General features: G+C 42.3%; 1 protein-coding gene across 1 annotated transcript; it reads left to right on the top strand.

Moving 5' to 3' along the window:
- Nucleotides 1-1,456: 1,456 nt before the first annotated feature.
- Nucleotides 1,457-2,428, top strand: LOC149463001 (galactoside alpha-(1,2)-fucosyltransferase 2-like). Its single transcript, XM_089676094.1, has one exon. The coding sequence runs from the start codon at nucleotides 1,523-1,525 to the stop codon at nucleotides 2,426-2,428; it is 906 nt and encodes a 301-aa protein (XP_089532220.1). The 5' UTR covers nucleotides 1,457-1,522.
- Nucleotides 2,429-14,489: the final 12,061 nt, after the last annotated feature.

The following is a 14,489-nucleotide window of genomic DNA, read 5'->3' as shown; positions in this document are numbered from 1 at the left end:
AGAATATGCATGCATCATACATACTGAGTACAACTGGGTTAATCAATGGTGAAGGATCTGGGAGTTCTGGTAGATCACAAGCTTAGTAAAGGCATACAATGCCAAGCTGCGGTTTCTAAAGTGAACAAAATCCTCTCTTGTATTAAAAGAGGTATAGACTCCAGAGAGAGAGATATCATATTACCCCTGACCAAATCATTAGTAAGACCTCATCTGGAATATGCTGTTCAATTTTGGGCACCAATTCATAAAAAGAACACTGGGGAACTGGAGAAAGTACAGAGAAGGGCAACCAAACTGATAAGTGGCATGGAGGAGCTCAGCTATGAGGAAAGATTAGAGGAACTGAATTTATTCTCTCTTGAGATTAAGGGGGGATATGATCAACATGTATAAATACATCAGTGGTTTGTATAGTGAACTCTGTGTAAAGTTATTCACCCTGAGGTCATCAGAGGACAAAGGGGCGCTCTTTACATCTGGAGGAAAATAAATGTAATCTCCAAACATGGAAAGATTTCTTCACAGTAAGAGCTGTGAAAATGTGGAATAGAGTTGGTTCTGGCCAGCTCAGTGGGTTGCTTTAAAAAGGCCTGGGTTCTTTCTTGGATACACATAATATAACTGGTTAACTAACATTTATAGGTAAAGTTGATCCTGGGAATATCTAATTGCCTCTTGGGGGGGAAGAGAAAGGCATTCTTTCCCCTGTAGGAGTAAATTGGATCATGCTTTTGCTGTGTTTTTTTTTTTTTTTTGGCCTTCCTCTGGATCAACTGTGGGCGTAGAATTATAACTTTTTTTTTTGGTTGAACTGGATGGACTTTTGTCTTTTTTCCAGACAGATTAATTATGTAACTATATGTAAGGTGGTGGCAGGCTACCCCAAGTCATGCGACTCTTGTGTGGGAAGCAGAGGAAAAGTGACCACAGCAGTCGTGTAGCTCACAAGATAGTTTGCGGAATCTTAGACGTTTGTGAGAATTGCACCAGGTTGTATGCAAGATTTGTATCTGTTTTTGTGGTGTCCAGCCAGCTAAATTTGGGTGAGTGTTCCTCCAGGGCAGTATTGCAGGCTGTGATAACTCCCACAGCTGGTTTTACCTTCACGTGTAAGCACACTCTCCTCACTCACCAGGAAATGTCCTCGCCATGACTCGCTAATGAGGTTGAGGACCTTGTCACTGACAACTGATATACAGAATTTCGCTTACTTGATTAAAAAGAAAAAAAAGTACAGTATGTATTTTAATTTTCAGCACTGTACATCATAAAGAAAATATATATTAAAAAAACAATAGATTACTCTGTTTTTATAGTCTGAAATAATATAACTTTATTTATTTTTTTTTTCAAGAAACCCTAACAGGCAAAATCTTGGAATAACATGAAAAAAAAAAATTGGAGGATCTTCTTGGCTTTAATATTAATAGTCACTGCAAATATATTCTTCTGGCACATTCTTGCAAGAAGATCTATAACATTTTGCACATACACAAGCACAAAACAAACCCTTAATGTAATGAATTTGGAAAATAGGATGCCCACCATCAATGACCATGCCTTTGAACCCACTGGTATGTGGACTGTGGAACCTTCAGGGCGTCTTGGAAACCTCCTAGGGAAATATGCAACACTTTACGCATTTGCAAAACGGCATGGACAGCAAGCTTACATTTTACCCAGCATGCATTCAGCACTATCTAAGATTTTTAAGATAAAGCTGCCGGTTATTAATCAGGAAGTTGCAGACCGAATACCATGGAAAACCTTCAGAATATACAATAACTGGATGTCTGAAGAATATTATAACATCTCGGGGCAGTATGTCAAAATTTATGGTTACCCCTTTTCATGGACCTTCTATCATCATCTCAAAGAAGAGATTCTTAAGGAATTCACTTTCCATGACTTTATTAGAGAGGAAAGCAATGCCTATCTTGCTGATATACGGGGGAACAAAACTAACACCACCTTCATTGGTATACATGTCCGTAGAGGCGACTTTGTAAATATTATATTGAAGAGTAAGAAAGGTGTGCTAGCTAACAAAGAGTACCTGGATAAAGCAATGGAGTATTTTAGAAAAAAATATGAAAACCCCTTGTTCGTGGTGACCAGCAATGGGCTAGATTGGTGTAAATTGAATATTAATAATTCCTTGGGAGATGTTTACTTTATTGGAGATGGAAAAGAGAGATCGCCTGGCCATGACTTTGCTCTCTTGGTCCACTGTAACCACACAATTATGACCATAGGTACATTTGGCTTATATGCTGCCTATTTGGCTGGAGGTGAAACCATCTATTTTACAAACTATACTTTGCCTGATTTCCCCTTTAGAACAGGTTTTAAATATGAGAGTGTTTATCTTCCTGAATGGATAGGGATTCCTGCTGATCTTTCCCCACTTTTGAAAAGAGATTAACACTGATATCTCACTGAAATGAGAATATAGTATTAAAGTAAACCTGTCACAAACTGCAATTTAATAATAAGCAATTAAGTGAGAAATATGGAGTTATAAAACAACAAAAACAAACCTACAGTATAAACTCATCTCTGTGCTGCAGCATTGGTGTGATGTTTCAGCTATCCCACGTCAGCTCTAAACCTGAGAACTGAGTGCTCCATGCAGACCGAGAGCTGAGTGATCAACAGTCGTGTTCAGAGATCAGTGACTGCCAGTAACCAGTCTGCCAATCCTGGCAGCACCAGGCTAAAGAGGTGGCAGGAGCAGCTGGCTCCAGTTGGCAACATCCAGCTGAGAGGCGGAGTCAACTGTCATTCAGCAGGTTATATAGCCCGCTGTCAGTTGATTCTTTGGCCAAACTTCTCTTTTAATAAAATACACAAACGGTACCTAGTGAAAACCAAATGTTAAAACAATCAGGAGATCCCAAGATGCATACAATTGAAATCAAATATGATTCTTAGTTTTCCTGTAAAAACTTGGCCTACTTTATGAGCTTCCTTATTGGTCAATGCTGCCCATCATTAAAGAAGCAATAGTGAGGTGTGGGGCTTGATTAGACAGGTCAAGATTAACCACTTCAGTACTGGATACTTTCACCTCCTTCTTGCCCAGGCCAATTTTTCAGCTTTGACGCATTTTGAATGATAAGTGCGTGGACATGCAACACTGTACCCAAATGAAATGTTATCATTTTTTTTCACGTAAATAGAGCTTTCTTTTGGTGGTATTTACTCACTTCCTGGGTTTTTATTTGTTAAATAAATGAAAACATTTTGGAAAAAACGTGCTTTTCTTTTCTGTTATAAAATTATGCAAGTAAATAATTGTCCTTCATATATTTCGGTCAAAATGTATTCTGCTACATTTCTTTGAAAATAACCCAAATCAGTGTTTATTATTTAGCCTGTGGAAAGGTTATAGAGTTCACAAACTATGGTATAGATATCTGAAAATCGATGAATACTGATGGCCTATCATTTCTTTAGCCCCTAAAATGCCGGGAAGTACAAATAACCCCCAAATTACCCCGTTTTGGAAAGTAGAGAGTCTGAGCTATTTAGAAGGAGGTATGGTGTGTTATCTGAAGTTGTCATTTCTTTTTTGTAAAATAAAGAAATTAAAATTTGTTTTATATATTTTTTTTTTTCACTTCTGTTTTTTGTTTTTTTTTAACATACTATCACCAGTGCAGTGCAGCATTGGCATATAACTGGTATGGCGGTGATCAAGGACACTGGTGACAGTATGTTAAATATATAATAATTTTTTTTAGATACTGTGTCCAGAACAATACAAGGCAGTGTTGCTATTGTAACACTGTACTACTCTGGGAAGGTGGTCAGGATTTTTTTTTTTTTACACACTATGCTTGCTTATAGCAGTGAATTTCACTGCAATAAGCAAGCATTTTTACTGAATGAAATTGATTCATTCAACACGTATTGTGATTGGCTAATCACATGGTACAGATTGGCTGTGATTAGCCCTGTCTGTACAATGTGCTCACTGTGACCAATCACAACTAGCAACACAATTGTACACACTGACATGAGTTGAAGCCATTCATTGTTTACAGTTGTCAATGTGATCTGCTGTGATTGGTCACAGTGTTCACATAGTTCCTACAGTGGGCCCCTACTTTGATCAGTCATCTACTGTGTCCTCTTAGAACAATAGGGCTCCCGCCCAACCGTCATCTTACAATGGTCTGGGCAAGAAGCAGTTACAGTAGGTTTAAACCTAATCACTAAAATATCACATACTGTAAGCTTTTAAAGCCCTGGTGCCAAACACGCAGCTAGCGAACAACATGAAGTCTGCCAGCCCTCTACATGTGGCCCACGGGATATTGGCCACCTATTAGATTACAGAGTGGCAGTGGGGGGTGAGAGTGACACTTGGCCATGACTACCAGTATGGGGGGGTTAACACCTTCACTTCTATGACAACAAATATGGGGGGTTAACACTTTTACTGCCATGACCACCAATACAGAAAGGGGGGTTAACTCTTTCACTGCTATGACCACCACCCATACAGGGGGGATGGGAGGGGTTAACACTTTCACTGACACTACCACCCATACGGGGGTAGGGGGTTAACATTTGTACTGCCTTGGCCACCACCATGGGGGGTGGCTAACACTTTCGTGACCATGTCTACTAATATGGGGAGGTTAACTTTCACTGCCATAATCACCAGGGTAGGGGGGTTAACTATAACTGCCATGATTACCATTACAGTGATTTAGCACTTTCATTGCCATGACCAATGCAGGGGAGGGATGGGAGGTTAATTTTCACTGTCATGACCAACAATACAGAGAGGGATGAGAGGGTTTACCTGCCATGACTCCCAATGAGGGGCTGAACTTTCCCTGTCATAACCACCAACTTGGCTGGAAAGGGTAATGAGGAGTTACCTTTCACTGCTACTGACTATCAGTGGGGGGGATGGTTAATTTTCACTGCCACTCACCACCAATCCATGTGCAGGATGGGGGGCTAACTTTTATTCAAAGGTGTTTAATTTGCTTTCATAAAACCGTTACCGTAACAAAAAACGAAAAACAAATAACAGGAGCCCCACAGTAACAACAGAAGTGTAAGGGTTACATAAAAGGGGAAAAAAAAAAACCGTGAACGGGTTATTGCCAGAGCTACCTTGAGCCCATTTAAAAAAATAATAACCGTTACGTATAGAAACATTCCATGATAAACAAACGAATATTGTCATGCACACAACCAAACACACACTACTAGCACAACCACACATGCGTCACCTATGCCCCATAAATGACAGGGGAGATAAAAAGCCCATAGCCTAACCACTACATTAGCGCCAAAAAAAATAACAATCTCTCTCAGGTTGTAGAACCCTGTGACAGTTACTATGATAGTGGAATATCCCCCCAAAAAGAGTCTGATATGTACAGCCAGGGTTGCCATATTTTTATACACTTTTTAGGGCAGGCCTGACCTTTGTAGATCAGCTTTTATTTAGGCAGGTCAAGATTAACCATTAGGTAGAATCTTTGCATAGAGGGTGGAGTGACACTTTTCCAGTTTAACAAGACAAGTTTCCTAGTTTAAAACAGGAGCATACATATTAATATTCTAGGCTAAGTTTGAGGTACAAAATAATTTAAAATACCGAAAAGGCCAACTTCCGGTGTATGTGGAACTGGCAAATGGATTGTTTTTTCAAAAAAAAGTAAAGAGGTCCTGCCAGTATGGAGTAAGAGCCGGTAAGGCCCAAAACATGTGCAACAGATACGCACCCCCAAGGCCACAACGGGGACAAGAGGCTGCTGATCCGAAGCCCATGCGGGTCAACCTAACCGGGGTCTAATGAAGATGGAGGATGAACTTGAATTGAGTAAACCTATCAGCAGATAGATGGTGAGATATTGGAAACAAACCTCCGCTCCCTCCTCAAGCATCCGAGGGAGCACCACCTTCCACTTACGAAGAGCAATATGAAAAGGGTTAGTCCCGGCTGCCTGGAGATGGGCATAGAAGGTAGTGACCAATTTTTTTTATATCGGGGTCTGACAGTAACATTTCAAAGGACTATTCAGAAAGCTCGAGGTTCAGAGTCCCAAACTGAACCTGTATAGCATGACATAGCAGCAAAAAGTCATCAAAAGATATAAAGCAACCATCAATAAAAACATAACATAACGTAGCCCAGATACGGAGTCTAGTTTCCATGTGTATAACATGGGGCGTCACATTGAGCGATTCAAAGACCATGAGATCAGAGCCAATTTGAATACCTAAATAGCAAAATTGGGTCAAAAGTTGTAATTTAGAGGTAGATAAAAAAATCATAAGGGATTGTCGGGCCTATAGGAAAGATCAAAGACATGTCCAACCAACCCGAAGGCCTGACACCTCCCCAAACTCCTCCAACACACAAATCAGACCAGAGAATGACTCTGCAGTGCCATCTAAGTATAGCAGTGTATTATCTGCATACAGTGAGATTTTTTCCTCCAGCAAACCAATGCGGATGCCCCCTATCTCCAACGTCTGCCAAAGGCTTAATGGCCAGGGCAAACAGAAGAGGTGAAAGGGGACAGCCCTGCCTCGTACCTCTACACAAAGGGAAGGCTGGAGACACATCTCTGTTAGTAAGGACATGGGCTCAGGGATTAGCATAGAGTAGTTGTACCCAGCGTATAAACCTTGAACCAATACCCATCTGAGACATTGTTTCCCATAAAAATAGCCATCGAACTATGTCAAAGGCTTCTTGCACATCCAAAGACAGCACCAAACCACTTCATTCTTCAGCAGCAGCCCTGTAAATGTGCAGATATAGGCAACATATATTATCAAAGGTGCTCTTTAAAGGCATGAACTCAGACTGGTCTGGGTGCACTAGTGTTTGGATCACTCTCTGCAAACGGGTGGCTAGGAGCTTGGCCAATATTTTGACATCACTATTAAGTAGTGAGATGGGATGATACAACCCACGCTGCAACAAGTCCTTGTCAGGCTTGGGTATTAACACTATTAGAGCTTCATTCATGGAATTTGGAAGTGATCTATTCTCAAATGCTGAGTTAACAAGACTATATAAGCATGTGACCAGGTCCTCCCCATACGTTTGATACCATTTAGAGGGTACCCCATCCAGCCCTGGTGTATTGTTTGGAGGCAAGCACCAACAACTGATCATATTTCTTCCACAGATAATGATTTGTCAAGGAGAGAGTGGTTCAATTCACTAAGAGTGGAAAATTTAAGGGAAGCAAAAAAACCTGCAAAGGAGTCCTCAGCAGGGGGTCCAGCATCCAAGTATAAAGATTCATAGAAATGAGCAAAAGTCTGGTTAATACTGATAGGGTCAGAGGAAATTGTACCATTGGGCAATTTAATTTCGGGTATAGAGTTGTCTACGGATTCTGTACGAGAAAGATAGGCCAACAATTTGCCATTCTTCCCCCCATGCTCATGCAGCTTAGCTGATAGATATAGTTGGTGTTTACATGTCAAGTCAATGAGGTGGAGCTGCAGGGCACGATGAGCCTCAATCAAGACACTACATGACTGTGACAAAGGGGAACAGGCTTACTGAGATTGTGCAGATGACAACAAGGGTTCTAGCTGTTGTTGGGTAGCCATAGCAACCGTACAGTATCAAACAATATTTGAGATATAGGAACCACAAATTATTGTCTTAAAGGCGTCCCACTGATATCCCATTTCAGAGGAGTGCTCATTGGTAGCCCAATAGTTAAGCATGTCAGTGCGAATGGGTTCCTGAAATTCAGGCATGGAGATTCAGAGAGGACTGAGCCTCCAGGACCGAAAGGCTGGCCCATGACCCAATTGCAACTCCACCAACAATAGAGAGTGGTCTGAGACCATTTGGGGAACATACGAAATAGAGAGCACCAAGGGTAGTACCATAATGGACTATAGAGCATAGTCCAGCCTGGAAAGAGCATGATATGATTTAGATTGAAAATAATATATCATGGCTGTAGGAAATTTCCATCGCCAAATAACCTAATGATAGGAGTCACACCGCTGCCAAAACAATCTGGAGTAAGAGAAGATAGGCCTCAACCGGTCCAATGTTGGATCAAGGACCGAGTTGAAGTCTCCCATAATAATAGTAACTAGACAAGGCAATGTAGATAAATGGACACTCAGTTCAGTAAATACTGCATCCATGACTTGGGGGGGAAGTAGACCACTAATAGAATTAGTGGGACACCATATATCGTGCAAGGTATAAAGACATATTGACCTTTAGGGTCGAAAATTACCCTATCACAGGAAAATGGAAGACCCTTACGAATCAATACAGATACCCCTTGCGTATAATTAGAATAGGTAGAATGGTATCCATGTAATACCAAATTTTTCTTAAGGGATAGAATCTTGGATCCCATTAGTCTCCTGGAAGCATAGTACGTGGGGATTGTGGGATTTAAGGAGCTCAAAGACAGATGCCCTTTTAAATTTAGAGTTCAGTCCACAGATATTCTAGGACAAGAACATTACAGAAGACATTGACAGATTAAGTAGGTGGGGGGGCAACAAGGCCCAAGGATCCGGATACAGGCCCCATCATAACTGCATTACTAGTGAGGGAAGATGGCACACAACAACACAAAACAAACACACAAAACAGCCACACCATACACAAACCAACAAAATAATCAAGTCAGTGTAATAAATAAGGCCGATGCCCAGCTCCAGAGAAAAGGAGTGGGCTTTATTCCAAAACTGAGGTCACTTGTGGGAAACATGACCTGAAGTCCCAAAGCAGTCCAAAAGAAAAGCAATGTTCAGAAAAAGAAACAGTAGAACAAGAATACAAACGTAGAACCCTGTAGCAGCAGACAACCAGAAGGGTAGAAATCCTCCTTACAAGGTGATTGATAATGAATGCCCAACTAAAAGATAGAGAAAAGCTTGTTCGTAGGCACAATGAATCTTCGGCAAAACCATCAAGGCACCGTGGGGGTTGGAAGGAGATCTTGCTGGACGTGGCAGGGACTCAAACCATGGCAGGACCATATCAAGGGACTGGAAGAAGTGCACTCGACCTTGGTGTACCACACATAGAGTAGCAGAGGATAGAGCATTTCACCCCTTTCTTACAGAGCTTCTGCTTGAAATGTTGGTATTTTGCCCTGGGGTTGCGGACCACAGTAGAATAATCAGGGAAGAGGAATACCACTGCATTGTTGATACGAAGGCTCCCTTTCAGGCGAGCAGCACACAGAATCAAGTCCCTGTCCCTGTAGTTTAGAATGCGAATCACCATGGTGAGAGGGGGGCTACCCTCAGGGAAAGGTACCTGGGACTCTCAACCACAAAGAAGGTGGACAAGCAGTCTCGGCCAAATTCCTGCTCCAGCCAGCTATCCAGGAAGGCCACCAGATCTGACCCTTCCACTCTTTCAAGCAGGCCCTCCAACTGCAAGTTGTTTCTGCGGTGGTGATTTTCCAAGGCATCCACCTTATCTTCCAGAGCTTTAACTTTACCCCCGCATGAATTAATTTTACTCAGGAGAGAGTTGAGCACATCCGCCAAAAAAACGAATGCACCTTTCAGTAGCTGACTCCCGCTCTCGAACCTTATGCATATCCTGGCACTTGATGGTGAGATCAAGTTTAAGTCACTCCACCTTCCCCATCAGATCAGAGTGATTTACCTCGATAGTGGTAAGGACATCCGACAGGGTGGGTTCTGAGACCTCTTCCACTTCATCCTCACTGGGAGAAGTCTGAGAGAGCAGCACTGGTGGATCCAGAGTGGCTGGTGTCGAGGGTGGGGAGGCCTCTGGTAATTCCCCGAACAGCTCTGGGGTGGAGCGGTGGCCATATTGGCAGGAGCGGGTGCCAAGGATCATCCTGGCTGGAGGCTGTTTACGAAGTCTTCCCATCCACCAAGCCGTTGGTCAAAGATGAAGCGATGTTCCACAGCATGCCAGGGGCAAATTGAGCCTTTTTGCAGATGTGGGCGGTTAGAATGGAGCAGGATTGTTGGAGGAAAGCCCGAGGCTGCTAGGGAGAGCGTCCGCTCACATGGCACATCAGCATGGGGGCTAACTTTGACTGCCACCGACCACCAAGGCAGGGGAATTATGGGAGGTTAATTTTCACTGCTACAGAGCACTAATGCAGGGGAGGGATTGAGGTTAACTTTGACTGCCACTGACCACCAATGCAGGGGAGGGTTGGGGGTTACCTTTCACTTCCACTGGCCACCAATGCATGGAAGGGATGAGGTCAACTTTTACTGCTACTGACCACCAATGCTAGTGGGTATTGCACAGCAACTTCTTCAGTGTGCATTGTGATACACTGCAAAGAATGCAGCAGGCTTTCAGGTGTGAAAATGAACTGCTATTGTATGGCCCTCTGGAAGTGTTGAAGGCTACACTTGAGGTCCTCTATGATTTTCAAACTGACCACAACTGCTTTAAAATATGAATAACTGCCAAACATTTCCTTAGTTTTAGATACAGTGGAGAAGGATTAGAACACCAGTCAGGTTGTTATTGTTGTCTGTATCCCCATTAGGGAGATTCACCCTCTCTTTTTGTCATGGTCACCTTTATCACCGAAATCTCTTTAAGTAAAATACATTTTACTTTCAGTTGTACTTTAATGGGTTAATGTAATTTAGAAAATTGTTGTATTCTTTTAAAAATGCAGTTTTCAATACTTGCTCAGGTACTTTCTGGTATTTTATGACAAAAATAGAAACACAAAACAGAGCTAAGCAGAACGTGCAGATATTTATTTCAGGTACTTATATAGCACTGTCAATTTACGCAGCACTTTGCATATATATTGTACATTCACATCAGTCCCTAACCCTCAAGGGGTGTACAATCTAAGGTCCCTAACTCACATTCATACATACACATACAGGTGAAACTCAAAAAATTAGAATATCGTGCAAAAGTTTATTTCAGTAATGCAACTTAAAAGGTGAAACTAATATATGAGATAGATTCATTACATGCAAAGCAAGATAGTTCAAGCCGTGATTTGTCATAATTGTGATGATTACAGCTTACAGCTCATGAAATCCCCAAATCCACAATCTCAGAAAATTAGAATATTACATGCAATCAATAAAACAAGGATTGTACATAGAACAATATCGGACCTCTGAAAAGTACAAGCATGCATATGTACTCAGTACTTGGTTTGGGCCACTTTTGCAGCAATTACTGCCTCAATGAGGCGTGGCATGAAAGCTATCAGCTATCGGCGCTCGTGCCTACAGAAACTTTTTGGAGATCCATACTGATGACTGTCTTAAAACAAACAAACACGGGGAGCATCTTCATTTTCACAAGGTTAATTCTTCCTATGAGGGATAGGGGTAAATTATCCCAGGACTTTAATTTTTGTCTAGTGGAGGTTAACAGAGGGTACAGTTTTTCCATCCAGTTCGACCATAAAAAAAAAAAAAAAAGCTATAATCCTACACCCACAGTTGATCCAGAGGAAGGCAAAAAAAACCCCTGCAAAGCATGATCCAATTTGCTCCTGCAGGGAAAGCAAATTCCTTCCTGATCCCCCCAGAGGTAATCGGATATTCCCTGGATCAACTTTAACTATAAATGTTAATATCCAGTTATATTCTGTGTATCTAGGAAAGAAGCCAGGCCTTTTTTAAAACAATCCATGGAGCTGGCAAGAACCAACTCTTGAGGGAGTCTATTCCACATTTGGGAATAAATGGGAGGTCTCCTGTGGTACTGAATTGCTAACAGTGGTGAATTAAGCACAGCATCAACTCCTCACCAGTCCTGGCGCCCCTCTATCACTTGTCGGGTACCCGATCCTTGGTTGTTTAGTCCTCAGTGGTTTGAGTCCAGCATTCTGGTCATAGAAACGTTGAAAACTAGAAAAGTGACGGCAGAAAAAACACCTAGTCTATCAAGTCTGCCCAGTTTTTTTTATTCATACATGTTTTTTGTATTTTTTTTTTAGTATAGATTTATGTTTGGTCCTCCAGTGGCTTGCCTCTGATCTCTCCACATCAGCAACAGGTCTCTCCAACTTCTATAACCACACTAGTATAAAAGATAGTGAGCGCTCTCTTGAATGTCAGCAGCTAGAACACTTTAGGAAACCACAATGCCTCAAAAATATATCAATATAATCTTAAAACAATGAAGTGCAGTGCTTAACAAGGTAGAAAAGTCAATAAATAGGTATCCACAGTGAATCACTGCACAGATGCGAATTCCCACGGCCTCCACTCTGTCAAATAACAGAAATGCGCACTCACAGGAAACGCATGGGTTATGCGCATGTGTGATCATGCATCACAGGCAATGGGTACATAACCCATGCGTTTCCGGTGAGTGCGCATTTCTGTTATTTGACAGAGTGGAGGCCGTGGGAATTCGCATCTGTGCAGTGATTCACTGTGGATACCTATTTATTGACTTTTCTATAACCACACTGCAAGCCCTGCTCTCTGTCCAAAAGCCAAGGAAAATCTCCCTATCCCCTCCTCTGTTTGCCAGGATTTCTGTGTGTTAAAATCTTTAGCCTTCACAGTGCCATGCTTCTTCTGGACTACATCTCTCAGTGTTCATTGCCACTGTTAATAATAAAAGAGTTAGTAAAACAAAAGAATTTTCCTCAAACCAGGTCCTCATTGTAAGTTAATGTAAGTGTAGCACTACCCCCTTATGAGTCACTAGAAGATTTAGTCCTGCACAGCCAGGCATCACACATCTTCACAAAAGCTTGCATCCAGAGTCAGAGATCAGTCCTTGAGCTTTGGTTTTGTTATTTTATTTAGGGGATTGGAACTGGGATAGGGTTAGGGGTGTACAGGATGCCTAAGGTTACTGATAAACTGAGGACTTCTCTGCAGTCTCTGTTGGGAGAGCTAGCCAGCTCTAGACCCTATATGAATTTCTCCTCTTCACCCAGCAATCTGGAGGTATCCCTGAAAAGGGGATCTGGTTCTTGTCACTTTAAAAGTTGAACAGTCAATGATAGATGGCTAATCTGGTTTCCCACCAGAGTGTTCCTTCCCCTATCCACCCAGGGGGTGTAGCTGTACTTACTCAGATCCTCTCCTGTACCGCTTTTGGGTTGGTGGATGCTACCAGGCTGGGCTGTTCCTTCCCTGCCATATGGGTGGTCCTCTTTCAGGGGGCTGGTGAGCTCTGAGTTTTCCTCCATTCCAACTCCAGGCCTGTAGGTAGGCCCCATCCTACTGGGCCTCCTCACATCCTCCTTCTTTCACCCTTACATCTTCCTTTCTGTCTTCCACTCGAACTCTCCCTTCAACTCTATTGCAACTGAGAAGGCGCCAACACTTTTAAGGGTGTCCGGCCCCTTGCCAACTTCTTCTTGGGGATTGGCTAGGATCCCTCAAAAGTGAAACCAGCCTTCCTCCAAAAGCCCTAGAACAAGAGTAAATTCCAGAGGGGCTGGCCTGCAGAGCCTCTCAGCCCTGACCGCAATTTGACCCCTCTCTTGCTATTACACCTGGGCTGCTGCTCAGCCTCTGTCTAACCATTAGGGTCTAGCTCCTCCTAGCTAAACCAGGAGGGTGCTACATAAGAATCCATAGACTCCATCAGGGCAAAAATAAAGCTATAATATAATTCTGGGGGAGTCGTCGGTACAATCATATAACTAATCACTTGAGCTCCTGAGCATTTACCCCCCTTAATGACCAGGCCTTTTTTTGCTGTTTGGCGCTGCACTAATTCAAATGATAATTGCGCGGTCATGCAATGCTGTACCCAAACGAAATTTACGTCCTTTTTCACACACAAATAGAGCTTTCTTTTGATGGTATTTTATCATCTATTAATATTTTTTGCGCTATAAACAAAAAAAACACAAAAATTTTGAAAAAAACCAATATTTTCTACTTTCAGCTATAAAAAATATATCGTAAACTCAAAGTTAGTCATAAATTTAAGCCAAAATGTATTCTGCTACATGTTTTTGATAAAAAAAAATCCCAATAAGTGTATATTGATTGCTTTGTGTGAAAGGTATAGCGTCTACAAACTATGGTATAGATCAGGGGTGGGCAAACTTTTTGACTTGAGGGCCGCAATGGGTTCATATATTGGACCCGGGGGCCGGACCAAGAGTAGATGAATGATGTGTATGTGTCATCCATAGTAAGTATAGTAATATTCCCCCATAGTAAGCATAGTAATTAATCCCCCATATAGTAATTCATCCCCCATAGTAATTCATCCCCCATAGTAATTCATCCCCCATATAGTAATTCATCCCCCCTATAGTAATTCATTCCCCATATTAATTCATCCCCCATATTAAGTCCCCAAGTCCCCCCTGTGTCAATTTACTTACCTTTGCTCCGCGCATTCCTCTCGCCGTGTTCCCGCGCCGTTCCGGTCTTCAGGGCGGACTGTGAGAGGAGCCTAGCTCCCCTCACGTTCGTCATGCTGCCCCGCCTACACACATCCTGACAGCCATCCTGACAGTATCACGCTCCGCGGGCCGGATTAAAAGGTCCGC

The sequence above is a fragment of the Staurois parvus genome, unplaced genomic scaffold (assembly GCF_062004578.1).
Source record: "Staurois parvus isolate SC_StPar_1 unplaced genomic scaffold, SC_StPar_1.0 ptg000163l, whole genome shotgun sequence".
NCBI lineage: Eukaryota > Metazoa > Chordata > Amphibia > Anura > Ranidae > Staurois > Staurois parvus.
Note: the sequence above shows the minus strand (reverse complement) of the source record. Positions and strands in the feature narration are given on the sequence as shown.

Bases quoted from the DNA above. Each gene is read 5' to 3' on its own strand.
- LOC149463001 (XM_089676094.1), top strand. From the start codon at position 1,523: ATGAATTTGGAAAATAGGATGCCCACCATCAATGACCATGCCTTTGAA.